The following is a 24,266-nucleotide window of genomic DNA, read 5'->3' as shown; positions in this document are numbered from 1 at the left end:
GTAAACATAAAAACAAATCTTATGCATACCGTACACGTGGATATGGTGGCATGTATAAATTAAAAGTTATATTAACTGAGAAGCAAGAATATTTAAGAAAGTGAGGGCAAGAGAAGATTAATTATTTAAAAAACCCATCTATTCCTCATTTTGGTCAAGAGTCAGTTGTTGTCTTAAAGCTCAGAAAAAATATTACTCATTACTTCTTGTTTATTTTCATGTATTGAGTATGTGTATGTTACTTTTACACTGAGGAAGAGGATAAAGAATGAATTTTGAAACTCTATCTACAGTAAGTGAATGATAGCAGACTCCTTCAGTCAGCTGGGTAGCAAGCTAATATTGGTAGCTTTGCCTTAGACTGTGTGCTTACCTCTGCTATTCCTGACCTGACAAACTTTATATCTGGTCAACACTGAATGATTTCCCTATCCCAAAATCTAGTGTGAAAAATATGCTTTCACTTGAACGACAACAAAGATTAAGTAAATAATTGATTCAATAAATGCTGCTGTTATAGGATCTGTACAGAAAAAATGGACGTGTCACAGGTACGAGGCTAACATCAGAGTTCATTTTGAACTATTACTGCTATTTATATATAGGTGTGAGCATAGTAAAAGGGAAATGCTGAAAAGCAGTAATAGCTCTACTTTCCTCTCAACAATTTTCTTCCTTAAAACTGTTGAATCTGCATCAAAAAAAATGCCCATTTATGTCTGACAGCTTGACAGAAGACTCACTGTGAAGATTCACTGCTAATGGTAGTTTAACTCAGTTGTCATTACTCAAGCGCTTTGTAGTCGTTTGCCTCTCGCCTCTTTTTAAATAAGATGGTCGTCTTTTAAATGAGAACACATGTAAAGGAGGTGACTGGTCAAATAAAAGCCAGGGGATTTTTTTTTTTTTTTTTTTTTTCATATCGTAAACAAGTGAAAAATGTAAAAACATGTGACGTGGCTGTTGTGAATGCAGTCGTCTCCTTCCAAGCGTCTCGATCTCTTGTTCCTATACAGCAGCCTATCCACACTCTGATAAATGTCTTTTTTTTTTTTACTCCTTTTAGGGTTTTAACTGACATCAATCCTCTTGTCATCCAATGAGTCATTCTCATCACTGAATTAATATTTCTGATATACGTCCTCGGGTGACAAGGTGGCACAATTCTCTCTCACTGCCACTCCTTTACTTTATTTCAATATTTCAGTTTTTTTTTTTTTTTTTTTGGTTCTCCCTTTCCGTTTTTAATATTTCAAGCGCCTCAGATGTAGCGGCTCTTTAAAGCGCCCATGGGGGCTCCAAGTCCTCTCTTTTGTCTCCCATTTCCTTCTGAAACAGTTTTTCTTTAACCCTATGCGGCTCTTCACAGTTGTTGTCTTAGCGCTCTCCACTCTGTCGCGCTTTCTGCTGCTTTCTTTTTCTCCAGCCCCCCCCCCCCCCCCCCCCTCAGCTTTCTCTGTGTCAGCCAGAGGTCAATGCTACACTTTTTTCTTCAGCATGCAAGAAGGCAGGGGGTATCTTTTCAGTTATTGTAACCTAAAAATAGAAAAAAAAAATCTGTTTAAGGTTGGGACGAAGGTGTCTTTTAAGATATAGTGGCATACCACTATCTAGAAATTGGAGGGTGTTTCGTATCTTGAGATAAGGATTAGATGATATCAATAAATGATTGGGAGGAGGTTTGATCGAGAATATAGACCAATTTACAAACTGTGGTAAAACCGCTTAATTTTCAAGGTTATTACTAAGTGACACTATGAATTATTCAAAGCTGAAACCAGCAGTATTTTCTTATTTAACGCATTTTTTGTATTCATCTGTTGTGTAGTGGATTGTGATGAAACAAATATAAATGCTATAAATAAAATAAAAAATGGCACCTTTAATGTGGCTGGGGACATTCTTCATCGTTTACAATTGGGAAATGTTGATCAATTTGTTGGGTCGCACCTGTTCCGTTAACAATGCTAATGCTGTTGTTCCGTAAAGAACATATCTGAGTCAATGTTACCTGGTCAATCTCGAACATTTTTACTACATACCCATCAGTGATGTGAAGCTGTCGTCTAAATGTGTGGTCATGGATTATGCTTCAAGACCCATCTTAAATATCTAATGTTTGATAAATCTGTGCTAAGTTACTGTTGAATTTAAAATAAATCTTAAAGAAAAGTTTAGATTGTATTTAACAGTGTAAGCATTAATTCACAATAGAAATGTTGCCTAATGTTTTCCTAAGCCTGAAAGCTCCAATGAGCTCTCTAGTCAGATCATTACTTCCAAGAGTCTCATTATGTTGAGAGCCTTGTTGAAGCTAATAACTGACTAAAGGTCTAATTATTAGATTTCTTCCAATTTTATTAATGCTAGCTAGCACCTTGTGCAGGCCTAACAGAGGGACACGAGGAGGCTAGTCATTGGTAGACTCAACTGGAGCGTTATTAGTCAGTCAGGAAACGCTGATAGACATCTATGTTTGGTGTAAAGTTCATTTAATTTTACACAAACGAGTCGCTTACTGTCATCTTTGTCGCTCCACTTAACTTAAGCTAATATTTAGATGTCTGCGACAACACCTGTCGATGCACAGGGGAACAGACTTGCCCACGCACACACACACAAACACATACTCGAGTCTGTTGGTTCAGCTCTTCCATTGAGGGTATGTATGCTAGCTGGCCATTGTGCACGTAAGGCCTTTTGTCTGTGCAGCCTGAAACTGGTGATTGCACCTTAGCTACCGCAGTTCAAGCGTAAACAGTGTTTTCATGCCCTGCGATATACACTGTTGCCAGTGGACCCCTAAATCCCTGGAACAGCTGAGTCCTAGGGTGTCAAAGATAATGGCGATTTATTGCAGCGCGAGGCTTTCTCATTGCCCCTCCCGCCCCCCTTTCCAATCGTCCCTCCACCCCTCCCCCTCCCTCAAACAGATTAAAATTAAGCCTTAAACATGTGAGGATGGAATTAACACATTTAGCGAGTCTCCTCTTCCCACATCCCATTTTCGCTCCAGAGCGGCTGATCCCCGCTGCCGAACGCGGGTGCAATTTTAATGACTCGCAACGTTTTTGAAGTCCACATGAAAAAAGCATCGCTCGCCGTTTGTGGCGGCGCTAGATATGGCTGGGCCACGGCCGGCCATGATTGGGGGGGACACACGCCGCCGACTCGGACTCCAGGCTCTTCGATAGGATCGGTGTCATTTTCCTCTCCACGATAAGACGCCTTGCTGACAAGGTCCGATTAGGAGAGAAAAAATCATTATTGCTACGCCTTTCATCCACCGGGGGTTTACCGATAAACAGCTCACCCACGGCAAGATTTTCTGAGAGTGAGATGTTATGCGTTGAAGCATATATATTTAGGGAATATGGTTTCAAGCGAAATTTCGGGGGTATTTTTAATAATTATTTTCTTTTTAAATAGCTATAGAAAAACATAGTTTTCCTTTAAAACGCATTTTAAAAAAGGCCTCATTTCTCCTCAGCTGAAAACTCAAGCTGTGAAATATTTAAGTTCTAGCTCTCGGCTCCAGTAATCAAACAATTATCAAAAAACTTCATATTCTTTTTGAAGACAATACAACACGCTGATTGTATCAGCCTACAAAAAAGTGATTTATTATGCTATACCTAAAGGAAATCCACTTTAGCAAACTGTCCTTTTAAAAAGGGGAATGAAAAAGAGATCCTTAAAATATTCAAACTACATTGTAGAACAGAGAGAATAAAGTAAAATAGAAGTGAGAAAAGATTCAGCTACATGTTAGTAAGAAAAAGATTTAGATTGCATATATACTGTATATAAATCCACAAATCATTCATGTCGTGACTGAGGAAAAAAAATCCTTAATAACAGCAAGTGTGTTATATTAATAGGTCACACAAAACTTCAAATTAATAATATTAATTTAAAATGGATCTGTTATCAAAAACAATTAAACACTGTTTGAACTGAACAATTTCCAAAAATGTCCCTTCCAATAAAAACATTACTTTGGAACATTTTAATTAGTACGATTTTCATTTGTATGAATATGTTTTATCAGCATTATAAAAACAAATAACATTATATTGCTATGGATTAACCAAATATTGTAAATTAAAAAACACAATAAAACTGGTCGAGAGCTAATAATAGCACTGCTTAAAATATCACTTGGGCTTCATAAATGTAACCGATTACGTCATTTTGCTCAGTGTTTGCTTATGGATTTGAGGAGCGAGCACCACTTTGGTGGCCCAGCACCAAAAGAATCATCGAGTCTGATCTTTAGAGGGAACAGGGAGAAATAAAGCGAGTGGGAGAGAAACAGAGAAAGAGACGAAGATGGAGGGGGAGAGATAGAGTCGGGACAAACGTGTGCTGTGTTACTGGGCCACTCCAGCGCCCATGGACTCTCAGCAAGACTCAAAGCCACACTCCGCTTCAAAAGGGAGCCATGAAGATTTTTTTTTTATGTTTACAAAAACATATTTATTTATTTCTCGTCACTCTGTCATTTATCTATTTATTTCTTGCTGTCCCAGCACCCCTTGCTCTGCCACTGGAATCATGTTCGATGACGCCGACACGCGTGCCCTCCCCTCTTTTTCCCCCCTCTCTTTTAATACCACTGCAGCTGAAAATCAAACTGCTCTAAAACAAATTGATGTACTCTTTAATATAGTCGTCACATCATCACAGGGTCCCCACGCGTCTGCCTTGGTGACAACTGCAGGGCTGCTTAGCTTAGCCCGGCGATGGCTGCCACTTTGTTGGTCGCTTCAATGATTTATCACAAAAAAAGAGAGGGAGATTGTGCGAGTGGGAAGAGAGAGAAAATGGGAGAGACAGAAAGAAAAGTCCCCTGGATCATGATGGAGTCACTGGCACCTTTGATTGACAAGGTCTAATCAGCTTATCTCCATCCTAATAAAGTTGATAGCCTGTGGTGCTGCTCTCTACCTGGCATGGTGTGAACTTTGGGCTAGGCTGGGGCCCCTGGGGGCCGGTCCCAGCCCTCTCTGCTTATCTAAACGGGACTGAAATCAATCCCTAATGAGCTGTTTTCATTTCGCAGGATTGATTACAGGCCCCTAAACACCAAGAACAGTCGCCTAAGAAGTGTTCTCAGCCTCTTGCTGGCCACCTTTAAAATGCAGAGTAGCAAGGCTTTTGTCTGTCTCTGTCTTTGTTTCAGCAGCTCATTTTGCTGGCATTGCTAAGTTATTTGTGTCAACTGAACAAGTATAAAATGAATTTTCAAAGTAATTCACTCCACATTTGCTGGTTGATGAATTGAGTTGGACTATTTTTAAATATTGCCTCAGAGATGCATTTGTTTGTTCATAATTGTAAAAATTAAAATCTTAAAATGAAGTCTAAAATCTAGATTTTAGATTTCTAGAAACTAGATGTGGAAGATCTAGGTTTAATCTTGAAACAGTCATGTCTCTGCAAGCAATCTACAAAGGCTTCAAGCAGACATAAAGCTGCTGCTGCTACAATGAGCCGGTAATTCAAGTTTAAAGTTAAGCTTTAAGTTTAAAATCACGACTAATGTCTGAAAATGATTGCACATTTACAGCCCCACCAACAAAGGCTGCTCTGTGTCAACACAACAAAGCAAATTCAATTTAAAGCTATTCGATTATCAGAGTGATGCCAGTAAACAAAAGAGTGGATTTTTACCACCGCAACTTGAAAATTGAGAGTTTAATGGAACATTTTTTGCCAGTCCTGTATGAACTGTCGATCAGTATGTGAGCCTCAACTCTCTCCCCCTCAATGAATAATAATCAAAAAGGTGGAACAGCTAATCATTGCAACTCAGATGTCTTATCTGACATGCTATTTATTTCTAAACAAGCAATCATAAATCATTCAAAATCTTTTCAACTGCGGAGGGAAGGACGAAAATCTGGCATGTCTTTGATTTAACATCAGTCAAGCCTCCACATTTGGGCATTTCAAATGCCCCTGACTCAAATGTCTTTAAATTGGCTAACTGCATGCCCTCCCTCTTTATTTAGGGCCCTCTTTAACTGGGCTAGCCCCCATGTCTGCTTGTTGCTATGCCTGGGCTTTTAAGTCAGTGCTCTTCACTAATGAAGTTCTATACTTTATTTATGAGACAAACAGAGGACCCTGGTTCTTGAGGGTGCGTGTGGTAAATAGCTCTGCATGTCCAAAGAGTCTCTTCTATATCCCTCTGAGGGCTCTCGCTGCTTTTGGCAAGTCTTTGTTTTTGCTAAATACACTGGAGACATTGAGAATGGTAGAAAAAAAAAAGAAAAGAAAAGCCAAAATCTGATAAAATGGTACTGTGTGAAGATTCATCTTTTCTTAGAACTAAGAGTCCTCTTTTTCCCCTTAAATGTGACCTAGAAGTATCCTGGCTTTTTGTTCCTGGTCATTAAGAGATATATTGTCGACGCTGAAGAGAAAAGGGGCCAAAGCTGAGTTTCTACGATATTTCTTTGTTCAGGATCTATCTCTTTGAAATAAAATGTCTTTTAGTTCCACTTCCCCCATTGGTCAATTACAGTTCTTAAGGGCTACTGTGTCATTGCGGATAAGGAATGCAACTTTGAATTACTGCAAAATAACGACGCTAAACTGCTCTTCGTAAAAAAGTACAGCTTAGATGTCTGAGGAGAGTTGAGGTTTGTGGCAAGAAAAGTATTTACAGTATGACTAGAGAGCGTCTGATTGGAGAAACACTTAATGCTCTAATTATTCTTGTTTAACGTCTAAGGGTGCCACACCTTTGTGTTTTTAAACTCAAAGCTTATTCCCCAACAATTGCCAATGCCATTTTCATAATGTGCATGAATAAAGAAAGCGTGGTGGACTTCTTGGAGTTTTATTTCATTATTTTGCATTTGTTGGTGTGAAGGAGAAGGAACTACAATAAACTGAGCTTTCGTTGAACTATAAAAATAACGTGTTAAGTGATTGCAAAAAGACAAATCCCAGTCCAGAGTGTACTGTGTCTTGATACTCTAAGAACTATGGCAGGACTAGGATCTAAATAGTGCAGGATTTCATGAAGATGTCTGGGAAGTGTTGTGACGAGCCGTTGTGGAACCACAAGAGGAAATATGTAGTTTGAAATGGGTGAACAACACTAAATTAAAGACCAAACTGAATTTTGGATCAGATGGCAAACACTGTCAAACCTTATAAACCAGTGGATAAATATGGCTACCTCATGTTTGTGCCCAGTGTTTGTTGAATTTGAGAGCTTGGCATATATAGTAATTAGTCTTGTGGAGGAGTGCATATTCTCTGTCTTTGTCAATGTTCTTTGTGCAGATGTATTCCCTGTTTGACCCGGAGACACTGCCATTTCAGGTTGTGCATCTGAGCGGAGGGTTGGTATCGACAGCACAGTAAAGGACGGGGTCATGGATTAAAGACGCGGGGCGAAGCTTCCCCACCAAACCACAAACACAGCCCCAGCTGGTGTGGACCAAGCCAAGTGTGTGGGACCAAGGCAGGATAAACGAGCATTGTTCTTAGCTAGCCGCACACTCAGTGGATGAGACGGCCACCAGTGACACAGGGTCAAGGGGCATGTGGCCAACTACGGCAGGAGAAACCGCCGGGCCCAGTGGGTACTGAACACCGTTAAGCCACGGCCCACTTCTTTAACACCGACCAAGCTGTGAGGGAAAACATCAAAAAAACAAGCCAGTCTGGTGAATGATGCGACTGGGTAGAATTAAAAAAACCTGTCGGCTGTCGCAGAATTTGACACAGCCGAGAAACTCGGATAACGGCAGGATCATCTGAGGCATTTGAATCAACATTTTTAAGCACAGAATGTAGATTGTATTTATGAATTTGTGAATGCAAGTTACAGAGAACATCAAAAGCTGGTGGTCTGCGTGCGAACCTTCCTTGACTTGAATTATTAAATCTGTCGATGTCGCACACGCCAGCCACCCCGCGATTATAGTGTAAATTGACAAACTTTTTCAAAACTACAACGGAAGCCACAGAAAGCTGGTTGATACTTCAAGAATGAGCTTTGATACATCTCTGAGGAATACACTCTGCCTCAATAATGTGGTGACTGTCAGGAAGGAAGACAGGAAGAAAAAAAAAATATGCTAACTGGTTAAATCTATTTAAGATCCCAATGAGCTTTTTTCCTATTTTAAGATAAAAACCATCCTTGATAATGAGGGAAAAAAAGGAGTTTGTGTGTGTTTTTTTTGGAGGGTTTATTTAGAAAGTGATATTATGTTTTTTTTTCTTCCTTCTGCACTCCTGAATTAAGAACTTCAGGAGGAACGCTGACGTTGTTTATTTTCATAGACCCCCTGTCTGTTTGTGTGAAAAAAAAAACACACCACCCACCCAACACACACGCGTACGCAACACACACGCAGACACACACAGCCACAGCGATGCACGAATTTTCTTCGGGAGCAGAGGAAGGAGAAGCGGCGCCCGATCTGTCGCCTGTGCACCTCTCTCTCTCCCTCCCTGGCTCGCCTTTGATGTGCTCCCGAAAATGTCATCAGGCGTCAAGGAAAGAGGTTTTTTTTTTTTCGACCCCCTCTCCCCCCCTCCACCCAAACACACACAAACACATATATCCACCCACCTCGCATATGAGCAAGACAATTTGCTGTCGCTCACTCATCCTCACCACTATCTCGAACCCCCGCCCAACACCACCCCACTCCTTCCTAAACCAATCCAAAACAGAATACCTACCAGTTTCTACTGCTATCTGGTAGCCGGCTTCCAGTCTCCGTGATGACCTTTCCAGCTTCTCTGTGTTGTCCAACAGATGCGCTCTCTGCAACAAATGGAGAAAAAAAAAATGAAGCCAGAGAAACAAACACACACACACAAAAAAAACCTGATTGAGAGGGCTGGGACCCATTTCAAAGAAACACATCAACACTGTCACCTAAACAGACAGACCACATCCACAGCAACAACATAATACAGCCAGGTTGGCAATAACCTTCATGGATGACAATGTGTTATATGCTGATGGAATATCAAGCATATGCATGTTGAGGCTGACAATGTAAGAGGTGCTGCCGCCTATCTTGGACATAAAAACAAGAACTACTTTGAGGTTCGTTGCCTCCTTGTATTGTTTCACAGCACAGCTGTCTGCTGCACACAGAGAAAAGTTAAGGCAGGGAGGTGGAGCAAATTAAAATGAAATTTTATTTGAAGCTTTCCAGGTAAACGAAAAATCCTGTCCAGGGACAGCCTCCAACTGGAAGAGAAATTTAGGACAAAATCAACATTTAGCCCCTCAACTGTAGACAGTAATGCAACATATAAAGTGGAAGATTTCTTGAATAACAATAATGTCTAAGCCTTTTCAGAATCATCGGTTTCATAAATGTGTCTCAAATGAACATCGTCGTAGCCGTGTGGCATTTCATAATTAGCCTTAACAAAAGCATCGCATTTCTTTTCTGCTTCTTGTTTATCTGCATTAGAGGGCCAAAACAGTATTCATGATGTATGAGTTACTACATCCCCCCTTGGCTTACTCACAGCTATCAACAATTGACAGGGCTGCCCATTGAAAGCATGGAGTTCACACAGAATATCAAGAAAAGATGCATTTCATAAATAATTAAAGAGGCAATTTGATCATTTTTTTCAAAGTGGATGTTTATGGGTATCAAGGTGTTAGGCAGGGCTCGAATATCATGTGTACACATATCAACTGATAGCTGCTCCTTAGATACCAAGAAAATGAGTGGTTTTTGTTTCGCCTCTATAGCTAAACAATTCATGTCTGACAAGCAAGGCAAGAAGAGATCTGATCTGTTGACTGACGGCCTTGAGTTCCATCTTAGGGGCTCTCATATGTAGGTATCTACTGTTATGTTTTTATTTCATTGAGTTCACATATCCAATTACTGCACCGTGTATTAACAGATACACTTGGAAAACATACATGCTGTTCTATGGAAAAGGGCACGTATATTAGCTTTAAAAACACTTAAATCTCCATAAAAATGAATAACATGAATAACAAGGAAGCAATGCTACATTTATACAAAGGCTTACATTAACAGCACTATACATTGATCTATGTGTGACAGTTTTTATTGTTCAATGTAATGTATGCTTTATTTTCCTGAATTAAGTGGAATATGTTCGTTACCTGTTCAGAGCTCTCAGAAATGAGTGGGATTTTAGTGACTTTTGTACACATGTTGTGAGTAACTGGTTGAGGCTGTCTGACAATCCTTGAATGTTTTCCTATGAGGGTCCATCAGGGGACTCTGAATTTCATCTCAACTAACAGCCACAGGTTAATTTGTCAGTGAGTGCTGGGAAGCATTTTCAAGAAAGCAGAAAATCTCTTGCTGGGGATACCTGACTTAATATTTTCAATGTTGCATTTTTGATCATCGCTGAACTAAAGACGCTCGCTAACTGTGATCTTACTTGCTTTGGTGGTGGTTGTAATAAACTGCCAGAAAATGCCAATATTAGATAATGGCAGTTTTTCCTCTCCACTTCACAAACATGCAACTACGCTTTGGACAGTCATGCAAGTTTTTCTTCAAAAGGATGGTACAGCGCAGGGAATACATTACAATTTTCGGGTGTTTCCCAAATGTCTGCATTAAGTTTGATCTGTGTTTCTGACCTGATCTGTTTTTAACACATTTCCCAAGATCTAATAAACTATGTTTCTCAATAAAAGATCCTGGTGTATCACATAGGGGTTAATCAGGGAGGCATCCATTTAATCATTCTTTGTTTGAAATAATGCCTGGATACTCACAGTAATATTGGAGTTGTTTCATTTTATGCACATTTATTTCATTATCATGGATGCTTCAAGCTGATTGAAATACTGACAAAAAGCTTATGTTGGTGATTGGTGCTGGAAGATTTAGATTTATTTAAAAGATCTACAGTAATTGGAATTTTGCACCTATTGTCTATACAACATTTCCTACCATCATAGTTCATACCATCATGCAGTCTGTGTCATTGGGCATGGTGTCATCCCAATAAAGTTTACTATTAATCTATGTGTTCAGTTTCAACCACCTTTCTAACATATAAACTTCAAATGTGCACATGAAGTCCAAACTGAGACCCAGCTTTCATTAAATCCAAACTGCATTCAGGAGTGAGAATCATAAACAGCATAAACACGGAAGACTTAAATGTTTACCCGAATTTTGTTGGTTTTGATGGCCTTTCTAATATGCTATGTTAAGAAACTGATCAGATGTAACACACTTGACACTCAAAAAACAACCCGGCGAATGACAACCGCCTCCCTGACAAGGGTTTATGCCCATCACATGAGCGAAGGGGACAGGGGGAAGAAGTGAAATCTCTAGTTTTGGTTAGGCTGTCAAAATGTGTACCAGCTAATCATTCAGAGGAAATGAAAAACGTGGAGGGGAAAAAAAAAAAAGTCAACGACACACTTTTCAAAGTTTGACAATAAGAGGGATGGGAAAAGAGCAGGGAGGAGAAAACTCCCTCTGAACTCCTTTCTTTCCCTCGCTTCCTTTTTCTTCACGCCGCTGACAGATGTCATTTAAAATTGCAGAGATACTTTTTAATAGTTAAAGGGAGGGCAGGGGGAGGAAGGATGGAGTGATAGGAAAATGGGTGGGTGGTAAAATGGGCTGCCGGCAGGAGGAGAGCGATGAGGAGACGGCGAGTAGGACAGGATGCAAGGTGTGGTGTGTTTTTGGTGAAGGGTGTGGTAGGGGACTTGGGGAGGGGTTACATGGGTGTGGTAGTGGCACTGGCAGAGATGGTGGCAGTGCGTACATGGGAGAAAATGGATACCAGGCTTGGGCTATAATGAGCCCCTATGGATCAGAGGGGATGTATTGACATGCAATGCTTAAGCTAATACACCTAGACCATGGCTGCAGTGCCTGTGTGTGCCTGGGAGCATGAGGCAACCAGGGATACTGACAGAGTAGCGCACTCCCCCGGTTCTTCAAAGAGCTCAAGTGATTAGTATGTTATCATTACCATTCGAAACGTGATTTTCCTATTCCCTCTCGGCAAAGGTGACACGTCTCGGGGAGACGGCCGGCAGACTCACTGCGATGGAAAGCCACTTCAAAGCTTTCTCCTCCTGAATCTCTCTCTCTCTCTCTCCCTCGTTCTGTCTTCTTTTAGGGCCGGGGGGAGGGGAGGGGAGGGTGAATGTGGGTGGGTGGGTGCGTGAGGTGGGAGCGGGGGTGCTGGGGGGTAGTGGTGGCAGTGGCGGTGTATATGTGTGTGTGATCATTAGAATAATGCGCCCAGAGTTTGACGGTGACAGAACCTGAAGGAAAGGGTGAGAGTTCAGCCACTAAGAATCCAGTAATGGCACGCTGCGAAGGCCATAATGGAACAATCCAGCCATGGACGCAGGAAGATACCATGGAAAATAATGACAAGGAACGTGTACAATTAAAACTAAACATCCTACAGCATGTAGTCACAGACGAGCCCGATGGAGAGATTATGTCTACAAACTTAATCTAAAATGAGGTGACTCTTACCTCCCAGAGAAGCAATTTTGTTCCAATATACGAATGTCACATGACAACCATAAAAATGCACCAATGGACTCAGCTACAGTTTTATTCTGCAGACATACTTGTCAGCATTTTTGGCAAAGGAAATGCAAAGTGGCTGCCAGCCCCTACTGTGCTACAACGCCCCATATCAAGGCTTGACCCCTGTGGTTCTGACATAACAATCATAAAACCTTCAGAATAAGGAAAAGACACTCACACCCTAACACCTATTCAAGCTCAAATACTAGTTTTCTGCTGTTAATCTACTTTAGAAAAACTAAGGATCTCTCCAAAATCACATCTGATCGTCTCACGGAGCGTTCTAGCAAAGGATTTAAATGCAATATATGATAAATATTGTGCATCGCTGAGTGCACTGATGCACCCCCCCCACCACCACCACCCTTTCTGTCTATGCATGTATGCCTTTTCATCTGACACCTACATTTTGAACAAAGATCTTCTTAGGAACCATGAAAATGGTGTTTTTTTGTTGTGCTTTTTTGCGTCAAGCAACACTCTTCAGTTGTAAGTTATTAACAGGGAGCCCCAGAACAATGCAGCTGTAGCTCAAAAGAAATCTCTCCCCTCTTCTTTCGCTCTCCTGCCTTTTTTCAATATCAAACACAGACGGTTACTATCACCATTTTCCAAAGTTCAGATGATTTCCTTATTATTTCAATAAGGGTGGGGGAGAGTCAAAGTGAATAATGATGACAGCTGTGATTCAGACTGACTGTGTGATCTTCTGTGCCGTTTGTTTGGGACTTGTAAGACGAGGAATTACAAGTGTCAAACAGCTGTGAATATGGGTGCTAAATATTTAAACATGTTTTTCAGCTGAAGAAAAAAAAAAAGTATAGTTTTTTTAAAAGCAGGGTTTAAGTGTGTATAAGCTGTACCAGCCTTTGATTCAAATGCAGGAAGAGCGGAAGGGTAAAAGACTGCAATGGAGGAGTGCAATGGCGAAGAGGGCGCAGAATCAAGCCCGATTACACAGATCGGGCCATTCTAAAGGGGTAGGCAAGTGAGGTAACTCAAGACGTCTTCTGAACCTCAGGCTAGGAGGAAGTGCACAAAAAGTGTGGGAAGAAGAAGGGGAAACAAAAGTACAGCTAAATAAAAGAAAAATGCGTGATAACATGGCACCTGGGCCAGGCTGGCACTCTGAATTATGGATAGGTGCGAATGGTGAGGCTTCTGATAGGAACTGAATTAGCCCCCTTCAGGAGAAGCCCTCTTGATCATAGCCGCACTCGAAGGCACATTTAACAACATACTGTAAGTCCACCTGCAAATACAACTTCAGTCACGCTTCAAAAGACACCCAACAGAAACAAAGCCTTCCTCAATGAGAGAGGTAAATACACCTTCTCTACAGGATTTTCACCAGCCTGAATTGAAATTACTGTTAATTATTAATACAATGATTGGAAAGTGCGGATCTGAAACATGATAAATGGACGGGTTGTCATGGCAGTCCAATGTTGCTTTTGCTTCAATTAGATTTGTTTAACCGACAGACAAATTTCATTTACAAAGTTCATTTGTATTTAACCATGAGTGGAGCTGCTCATTTCCAGAATCACTATTAAAGTTACAGCTTACACAGATACTACGACAAAACCTCAAGAAAGCACGATTTTATTCCAACATCAGCGCCTTTCCTTTACCGCCTCAAAGAGAGAGAACAACAGTGGAGAGAGTAACGCAAACTGTTGCTTATGGAACGGGACACAGGAAAAGTTCGTCAGTCATCAAGGCCCATTAGCTAACGTTCATACTTGGTCAAAGTTAATTCCCAAAACCTTGTGACAGCATTCCTAGTTTGGTAGGTCACACAACAGCTACCCTACAGTTTGTCATCATGTACAGCCTTCAACACACATCACATCACTAAGGATAACCTCAATCCAATTTATTAAAAGGCAGGAAGCAGCTAATATGGCCCCATTCGAGAAAATTAAGGGATACAAGCAGCAGTTCACTCTTGAAACTAAAAAGTTGATAAAGTTCTGTTGGACAAAGCCTTGCTTCATTTCCCAATATTTGTCTTCAAAAAGGCGTATCAGAAATAATATCTTATCTTCACTTTCTGATATTTAAGGTGGGGGAAACTGGAGAAACTGGCCTTCGGTGAATTCATTATCTTTGGCTTGGCCTGTAAGCTGTTCAATCAGGCATGCAAAAAAAAAAAAAAAAAAAAGACCTGATTTTAATTTTCTACAGGAGAGAGGAGGGCAAATTGAAATTTCAGTGGGAAAGCAGAATTTAGATTGTCAGAGCAGAGAAGCACTTACCTCTTCACGTAACTTTATCAACTGCACCATGAGAGCAGGAGAGGGAAGAGAGAAAGATGGAGAGAGTGAAGGAGAGATAAAAAAAAGCAGAAAAACATGGCAGGAGGAAGATCAGTCATGTGGCTGGGTACAGAATTAACCTTGACGATTCATCCGTTTGCATGTTTAGCATTTGGAAATCACAAGACAAACACATTAAACGAAGCTAAACACGCCGCTCGGGCTGACTTTTTTTGAACAAACAAAGATCAAGTCCTGGTGCTGTCACATTAAACAAAGAGAGGGAATGGATCGCTCCACTTGCAGTATCATCTAACATTATCAAGGAAGTCAAATCACAAAAGCTGATATAGCAAGAGGAAACGGGGAAAAAAAGAGTAAACTGTAGTGCGCAGTTAAAATTTTAAACGTGGAGGAAACATTTTGCATCTGTCATGGAAAAGCATAAAAAGAAATGTGTGCCCTTTGGAACCGAGTTGGAGAAATGCTGAGCCACTCCATTTGTACCACTGTTTATCAGTGCTGATATGCTGTCAATATTTCATGTAGCCTATGCATCTCAGTGAAGGTGCACACTGTTTAGGTTATGGGGGAAAGCCATGTGATTCTACCACTGTACATACATACAGTGCGGCTTATTATTGGGACAGCCACAGATCATGAAAAATGAATCTTAGCATAGCTATACATTTTTGATGAAAGAGAATAGCAAATTTAAAGTGAAGTAAATAAGAAATGCTATTCCTGCTCCCTGTCCTGGAAAACCTTGCATCTCTGACAACGAATCAGACATCTGAGCAAGGGCAACAATCCCCTTTTGCTGTTAATTATGCCAAATCACAATTAAAGAGGTTGCTTCCCTCGCCTGCTCTTAAGTGAGGGGCTGTGGAGAAGGAAAGGGAAGGCTGGGGCTTATCGTGGGAAAGCAACACGTTTGGAGGAAAAAGGGGATGGACAAATTTCTTGATTCGCGAGCCTTTTGGAGGTGATTTGTTTTTTTTAAATCCACATTTCTTGGCCAACATTAAAGGTTAGCAGATCTTAAGGGAGGCTCAGGGCCAGTATTGCTTGTGCTGTTTATTTTGAATTTTGTGAGTCTGGAATAATTTTGGATCATATGAAAGAGAGAGTTCTTAGATCTTGAATTACAAACTTGATTGCTAACTTTAAGGTTAAAAAAAAAAAAAACACAGCTGGGAAAGGGGTCAGAAAATCTTTGTGTTCAAATAATGGAAAACAACTGACAAAGAGGAGAAAAGGAAGCTCCTTCTCTCTGCTCTTACGACCAGAATAAATCAGAGAACTAACATTTAACATTTGCATCTATTCACCGAAATCCTGAAGAACAAAAAACAATACTGTACTGCATACATTTGTCTCCTCTATTTATATTACACCACTAGTACACACTCAAAGAAATTTGTCATCTAATAATAAATTCAGGAGGAATCTATACTATATAAAACACACACAAAAATATCAGGCACTTCATACATTACAATATTGCATTTGTCACAGAAGCATCTCAGAAATAGTTCCTGCATCCCTTTTGTTTTTTTTTCCACCAATCACAAAACATGACGGTTCACATATTGCAGATATAAAAATATTGCCAATATCTGTAATGTGGGAGGTAAACAAGTATAATTGCATGTTTTTCTAAAGAGCTTTCCTTCCCTTGAAAATGTCGGCAGTAACAAGACGCACTTAAGAGTGGAAACTGTCTTTTCTAACTTAAGCAGCAACTCCCCACTAAGAATGCATTATTGAAGAGGCCAAAGTTTAAAACTACACTGTGGATGTGGTTATTTGGGGCTTGAAAAACCCCAGCAGATCCTGCGATCCCTCACCCCAGCTCTGCCATCAGTCAATGGGTACCAAACAAAACTTGTTCTAGCTCATTTGTGCTGCCTGACTGATTGCAAGTCCTCGTGGAGGATTTGTTAAAACCATACGAGGGGCATGTTGAGCTGTGTTTCTTGTTTCTTCCTGTTTAGCTTTATTTTTCTTTGGCATCCATTCTGTAGTCCGGCCAACGATGCTCGCGTTGCTCATGAGATACAGAGCAGTAAATACAAAATATTGTAAATGTTATAATTACTCCTGCATGAGCGCCTTTCCTTGTGTTTTTGTGATGCCAGCCAGTATTCAAAATTGCACTGCTGCAATTTTTCTGTTATGATAATCAGCAATTTTTTTTCAAACAAAAGATTTTTTTTTTATCCAATACGGAATTCGATACAAGTGGTAATCTGCTTCCTTTGTAGCCTGTAAAATCTGGTCCATGCCGGCTCAAACCAGCACAATCTCTTGTGGCCAAGCCTTCTGCTGTGACTGAAATCGAAACTATTCCGTATAGTGTTCGTGTGTGAAAAATGTGTGTGCATTTGCTGCTTTGTGTGTGGTGTCTGTGTGTGTGCGCGCACCAACATTTGTGCGTGTGTTGCATGCAGAGGAAACAGAAAGAAAAAATGTGCAATAGTAGCCTACCACATTATTAAAAAAACGAGCGATAGTGCCAATTCAGTCTCTGTCCGCATACAGATAACGAATAAATGCCGAACTCTATTAAATCGTCCTTTAGCCATTATCGCAGGGCCAACACGCCATTTTCAGAACTTATGACGGTTCCCTATTTACTTAGCTATAAATCCTTGCCATGTAACCAACAGATTTGTGACTGGTAATGATCTGCTCAGCCAGGGCTATATGAAATGATCCTGACCTCTTTCAGATCGTCAGGAATTAAATTGACCGACTTGCCCCGGCCCCCACCATCTTTTCCCCTCTCCTATCACCGCCGTCTCGTTAGATAAAAAACCCTGAAGTTCCGAGTACTCCACTCACAGCAAGACCAAGACAAGTATTATCTCCACAAGTTTTAAAATTAAAATGAGGTAAATGCGGCACCTGGGAGAAAAAGGGAAAATGTACAGCATCTATTTACTTTGCTTTTGCCCCGAGCTTGAACTCTTTCTGAGGCTTTCGCTGTGTTTCAGATATGTTGTATAATTACAATTTTAAAGTTTCACATCAGACATTATTATTGCAAATTATTACTGTGTTTTTCCACAATTCAACAACTTATCCTGCATGCTTTAAACATATTAAGGTTTTGAGTCCTGGTGATATTTTTTGCAAAAAAGGATTTGGGCAAATAAAATAAAATGAAGACCTGCATCAGAAAAGGAATGTGTTACTTTCTATCGCTTCGATTTTCTGAGTGCATCATGTTTGGCCTGAATTCCCAAATATAAATATGTTTTATAGCTTTAAACAGATCCTCTGATTTTATTAATGTAATTTAACATTTAATAATGTAAATGATTATGTTTATGTGAACTGAGAATTAAGACTGAAGCTGTGGATTGTATTCACAGATGTCACATTCTGCTTCCATGTGCATGCATGGATTAAAGAAACACAACATTTTACTGTTTTTCATTTAGTAATACAATACTTTGACATAAAACAACTTCAAATTAATTTTACAAATAGTGTCAAGAATAATAATTAATTTTTAAAACAATAATTACAGCAATAAAACTACAATTTCCAAAAAATCTTAACATACATGTAGAGCATCATCCCATAATATCAATTCTATACTTATTTATTCTCCAACAATTTTCTTTGAGATGAGTAAATTCAAGAGTCGTGAAATGACTCTAAATATTATTAACATAAATATTTGCAGGCGAATTTTTAATGAAAGGAAAATAGGGTTCGAAATGAAATGTGAGACTTTTTTTTAAGCTTTTCCTTGACAGTATTCTGATAGAACTCATCAGCGTCTCAAACGTGACATTTCTGACAGCAAATCTCCTACCAACTTGTGCATAAAATGTCAGAGTCACTTTTGTGTCTCACTAATTTGCCAGGAATATGCATTTCAATTACACATCGTGGCTCCAGATACATATGTTTCTAAGATGTGCAGTTCATGGGTCATCATTGAAATGGTAATAGGGAAATGTTCAAAAAAAAGCCAGACAACTTTATTTAGCTTTGCTTAGCTGTGAATCATCTAAATATACTCACATAAAGCACTGTGGGACTAAATGTGTAAATATGCATTCGAGTATTCTTCTTTGTCTTTTTTCTTTTTTGAGCGTGCACGTTTGCAAATGCAAAGTATTTATTTGCATGTGAGCGTGTGTGAGTGTGTGTGCCTTGAGACACAGTAACCCCTCCAAGTTGACAGCCGATTCTAAAGGCAATATATAATTAGTCAAAAGACGTTTGGTCACAGTTGAGAGTGGCTGCGTATGAGTGGCAGCTGTGCAGGTGAGCAATAGGTAAGTGCGTCTTAAATGTTAAAACGCTGTTTGCTGAATCCGTTGATGTATCGCTGTTTTGATGCGGTTCTACATTTATTCAAAACAGTTTATTCAAAACAGCTTAAGTTTAAAATAACATGTGGCGTACTTTGGCCAATTAAGATCACAATTCAAGATAATTGTTTTCCCTCTTCATTGCCACTTTCATAACTGCTGTGAATGAATCTTTTGTAGGCATTGCTGACAATGAATGAAAACTGTTAATGTGGTCTTTATCTGTTGTTTATATGCCTCAAATTCAACAGGCTGAACGGATATTCAAACAAAACGTCAGTCATCATCTTTTAAAAAATAATAAAGCAATTGTGAATTTGTTGATAGATAATAGATCAAAACCATTAAGCAGTCAAATAGAATTTGAGGTTTTTGATTAAAGGCTGATATCAAATACTAAATACAATTATTTGGGGATCATTTCTATGGAGTCCCGCGCAAAAATATTTCTGTGATTTCATTTTTTATATTGGTTGTCAACAATATGAGAACCCGCACTCTTTTGAGTATCTGCACTGTGCAGGTTCGCCACCCTTGGAGTTTAAAGAAAGACCAGAGGACGCGATTTAGCAATTCTGCGTGTGCACGTATGTCTGTGTATGTGTGAGGAACTTGATGGAGGATGGAGGATCTATTATTGGCCTAAGTCCACACCCGGCTGGAGAACAGCTGTGGGACGGTTGGAGTGGGGAGGCCGGGTTTTTGGATTGAAATTTGCGTTGGATTGTGTGTTTAGGTGTGCGTGTGTGTGTGCGTGCGTCGGTCACAATCTGGCTTTAGCCAGACACTGGTCCCATGCCCTGAGCCCACTCACTGGCAGCCCAGCTTTGCATTAAACAGTGTTCCTTCCGCATGACTTGGTGACAATACTGTGGTTTCAGCTCTCGATGGCCCCTGTGAGGGGCCCACCTCCTCACCCTGGGGACCAGTCAGCCACCCACACTGGTGTCGTTTGGGCCCCTGATTAGCACCTCACCTGGTTCTCTGAGGAGCTGGCGTCATCTCCCAGGAGCTCGTTGCGCACCTCATCACTGTAGGCAATGCGTGACCTTTTCTGCAGGGGGAGGAGGATGAGGAAGAAGGACAAAAAGAAGAAGATAAGGGAGAAACAGAGGAGAGCAAAAAGAGAAAACAAGTGGGGAAATATGGCTTAGTACTGTTGTTGATGCAAAAACACAACAGGCATTCCTTAAGCACGAGAGCCCCCTAATGGAACTCGGTGACAAGTCATACACATGCAGGTTGTGCGTATGTCTGACAGTGTGTCTCTGTGTGGATGTGTACCCTTACAACACATGTACTGAAAACAAGCACGTCTAGGTTTGTGCCCATGACTCCCTTCCAAGGTGATCTACTGTACCTAGTGCACTTGTGGCACAGAAGTGGTGGCAAAGAGCCCCCCACCACCACCTTGCCCACTTAAACAAATATAAGTTGAGGGATGAAAAAACTCATCTTGTGTGCATGGAGAGGCTGTGGAACAGGGGGACAGGGGAGAGGGCCAGGGAGATGTATTATGAGGAAGTATCACTTGTCAGCGCTAAATCTTTTCTGGGGGCTGTCACCGCTGTCATCCCAGTGCAGTGGCAGGCTCTGTGATAACACCAATGCTGAGACTCAGACAGGGAATAATTCATCACCCATTGGCGGCCCATCGGATTTGGGGTTGCCTCTCTCACACTCACACTCACACACACACACACACACACACACACACACACACACACACACACACACACACACACACACACACACACACACACACACACACACACAAACCCTCTCTCACTCTCTTTCTCTGTCTCCAGATAGGCTAGAATAAGAGGGAATGCCATGTCCAAAAAAAAAAAAGACAAACACTCAGATACACACATTTCATGCACACTTCAGAGTGTGCCACCTCCGATTGTCGAATAGTGGGCTGCCGTTGTACCGCTTGTTTACAGACGCCCGACCCATGGAAAAACAGCCTCTTGGCATGCCCTCTAAACTAAATACACACCAGCAGCAGACACAGAAAGTGTTTACTAAGCCTCCTTCGCTTTCTCTCCCTGCCTTGACAGGGTTTCTAGGTGGGCTGCAGGAGGTGGGCAAAATCAAAGACAAACACCAGCATAAGAATGAAAATATCACTTTTTCTCAACACGAGTTCTTTCTATTCTCTATATTTACTTAGTTCTTGACTCTAAATAAATAAAACAAAGTAACCGAATGAGTGGAGGAACACCAATTACCTGGTGGGGACATTTCTTTCCTCAAATACAGTATCCTTTCCCAGTATCTTTCTATTATCAGTAAAAGTTTGAAGAAGCTATTGTACTCAGTACTTTGATGCTACTTTCCATAAGAAAAGCACAAATCAAACTTGAAACAGCCAATTCTGACCTCAAGAGTGATGATATCAAGTTCCTTGATTGAAATAACTTTGGAACCAATCACAATCGAGCCAGTTGATTTTTTTTTTTTGTATTTGTCTCTCCTCATAATCTGGAGCACTGAGTGGAAAGTCATGGCTGATGTGATTTGGTTGTTATTATCGTGATGGTGAGGGCCACAGTTCTCTGGAGTAATTACTGACTAGACGGAGGCCTGATTGACCCAGACCACAAAACCCATTAGATAAAGAGCGCACCCAAACAATACTCAACCGCAGGGACCTAAGCTAACCACAGAACGCCTACTGTGGGGAAAAGAGAAGAACGGCAGCACCGACTCAAATAAAACACAACCCCCCCCTCCCATCCCACCCACACACACACACACACACACACACACACACACACACACACACACACACTCTCACAGGAGCACTATGTCAAAATGTGCAATTCAAGATGTTTCTGCAATTGTTTCGTGATCGTGCCATGAACCACTGGGTCAATTGTTAACTTTTTAGTTTGTGATAATTGTTGCCACTCTCAATTATGTGAGAGCAAATTCCACGATATCTCATACAACTAGGTAAAATGTCACACATGTAATCCTCTTTTGATTAAAATCAATAACAGACGTGGTGCTCCATGGTAAAAATAAGTGACAAATGTAGATAATACTCACTGCTTTATTTTTTCTTCAAACGTCTGCAGACAAAAGTATTTTGCAAATAATTAAGGAGTTCCTATTTTGTCAGAGAATCCAATCTAAAAATCTAATGCTAATCTAATGTTTATGCTGTTTTTTCATTTCAATTCTCATGTCTGAAATGCCTTCTTTTAAGCCACATCTTTGGTGCAGGGGTAAATAAGTGGTCACTGTGCTTCAGTCAGGACGTTAAAAGGAATTTCAGATTTCACCAAAACCAGAAAGACAATAAGCATCAATTTGAAGACAGCATGTACACTTGTACACAAGGAACACACACGCACACACACACACACACACATATTTGTTGCCAGGAAAACACCCACATATTCCATTTAAGTCGAGTTTCATCTTAAAGAGCTGCAGTGCAACTTAGGGGGAAAGACGACTTCACCAGTAATTGAGACGAGGAAGCCTGGGAGAAGCATTGATTTGAATGTTAAGGCTTACGTCGCCTTCAAACCATATGCAGGGTTTTTTGGTATTTCTAAATAGCTGTCTGTTACAGATGAATGTATGAAGCGTTCCTGCAATGAGAACAGTGTAGATAACAAAGAAAGTATAAAGAATGGAAAATGTCATTGAAATGAAAGTGTTGCCGCTACTTCCCCTGTACCTACAGTATACACTCCAGTTTTTGGATTCCCCTCTGGAAAACAACAGATTCCTGAGTGATTACTGCCTTCCCATTTGATGTCAAACATAAACAGCAGTGCAATACTGAGTGCTTAATACAGTAGCAGATTTTGATTATAAGTTAGGGTGTTAAGAAAAAATTGCTAAGTGGCAACAGGATCACTCTTGAGGTCAGGACAGCAGATATCAGAGACCTGTTCCTGTACAATCTTCCATTCTATAAAGAAAATACACTGAATCTCTCTCATTTTAGTTACAGTATGTTAAGACTGAGCCCCACGTCTTCAGACAAAACCCACTAATCAGGCTTTGTAATCTATAAGATACCTTATTGCTCAGAAAAGAAAAAAAGGAGCTTTTTTTAATCCTTTTGAAAGGTCTGTCTTTTGTCACTTTTTTAATCTTGGGTGAGAATTTGCTTCTATTCCCGGAAGCACACAAGAGAAGTACAAAGGTACATCTTAACTTTATGCAAAGTGGCCTGCCTTGAAAAACTCTACACATCCCGTCAAATGCAGCGATGGAGGTGCTGGTGTCCTGTCAAAAACACACGTTTTGCCTCTGTTGACATGGATAGCAAAGGAAAAGAACTGTTCTTCTTTACCCATCAAAATGTAATTACATATGCATGCATAACAATTCATATCAGATATGCTAATCAGTCCGGCATAATCCTCTGAGCAGCAAATGATATTTATTTAATTATAGTAAATACATGGATCCTTCCTTTGTATGCAATTTCTTTCTAGTGTATGGGCATGCATGTGTATATATTTTCTAAATTAACATGATGATTTTTAAGTTCCTCCACAGTCCTGAGAGAAGCGAATCTTAAAACATCTGTTTCCAGAAAGTGTATCAATAATTACCAAACAATGACTTTTCCTAATTTCAAGCAGTCAACAATAACTGTAATGTGAAAGAAAAGTTCCCTATCTACAAAAAATTAGGATAATTAGAATCAAATAAAGTGAGGTTTATATACACATTTCAATGCCCTCCAACTCTCCACTTTGCTTTTTGCCCAGTGCCACGAGTGATACAAGGACAAGCGCAAATTACTGTGGCGCCTGGAAAGCTGAAAAATGTAAACAGTTCATTATATGGGAAATAAAAGGCGTAAAAATACCCAGGGGCAGAGTGTAATGAGGGGCCCTGAAGTTCCTCTGCAGATGCTTTTTCCTCCACTTTCCCAAGCTTTTCCTTTTTGCCCTGTACACACGGCTGGCGGCATAGCATGAAGAGTAATTAACCATATTCAATTTACAATACCACGTCCCATTACAAGCTTTTTCACCAGTAGGAGAGTGGCGGGGCATTTCCAAATTTAGACCTAATAACACTTATGTCCAGCTCCGTGTGCTTGTCTGAAACCAGCATTTAAA

The 24,266-nt window shown here is 40.3% G+C and overlaps 1 protein-coding gene across 4 annotated transcripts in view; it reads right to left on the bottom strand.

Annotated features, from left to right (window-relative positions):
* Positions 1–24,266, bottom strand: part of vti1a (vesicle transport through interaction with t-SNAREs 1A) — a 118,049-nt gene that overhangs the window by 74,483 nt on the left and 19,300 nt on the right. For 2 of the 4 annotated variants that reach the window (XM_070990211.1, XM_070990209.1), the window contains exons 4-6: positions 20,141–20,218; positions 14,831–14,851; positions 8,716–8,800 (exon numbers count right to left, since the gene is read on the bottom strand). In XM_070990211.1, the coding sequence (XP_070846312.1) occupies positions 8,716–8,800; positions 14,831–14,851; positions 20,141–20,218 (184 nt within the window). The remainder of the gene's footprint in view (positions 1–8,715; positions 8,801–14,830; positions 14,852–20,140; positions 20,219–24,266) is intronic. The other 2 variants (XM_070990212.1, XM_070990210.1) reach the window with 1 other exon arrangement.

The sequence above is a fragment of the Chaetodon trifascialis genome, chromosome 21 (genome assembly GCF_039877785.1).
Source record: "Chaetodon trifascialis isolate fChaTrf1 chromosome 21, fChaTrf1.hap1, whole genome shotgun sequence".
In the NCBI taxonomy this organism is placed as follows: domain Eukaryota; kingdom Metazoa; phylum Chordata; class Actinopteri; order Chaetodontiformes; family Chaetodontidae; genus Chaetodon; species Chaetodon trifascialis.
Note: the sequence above shows the minus strand (reverse complement) of the source record. Positions and strands in the feature narration are given on the sequence as shown.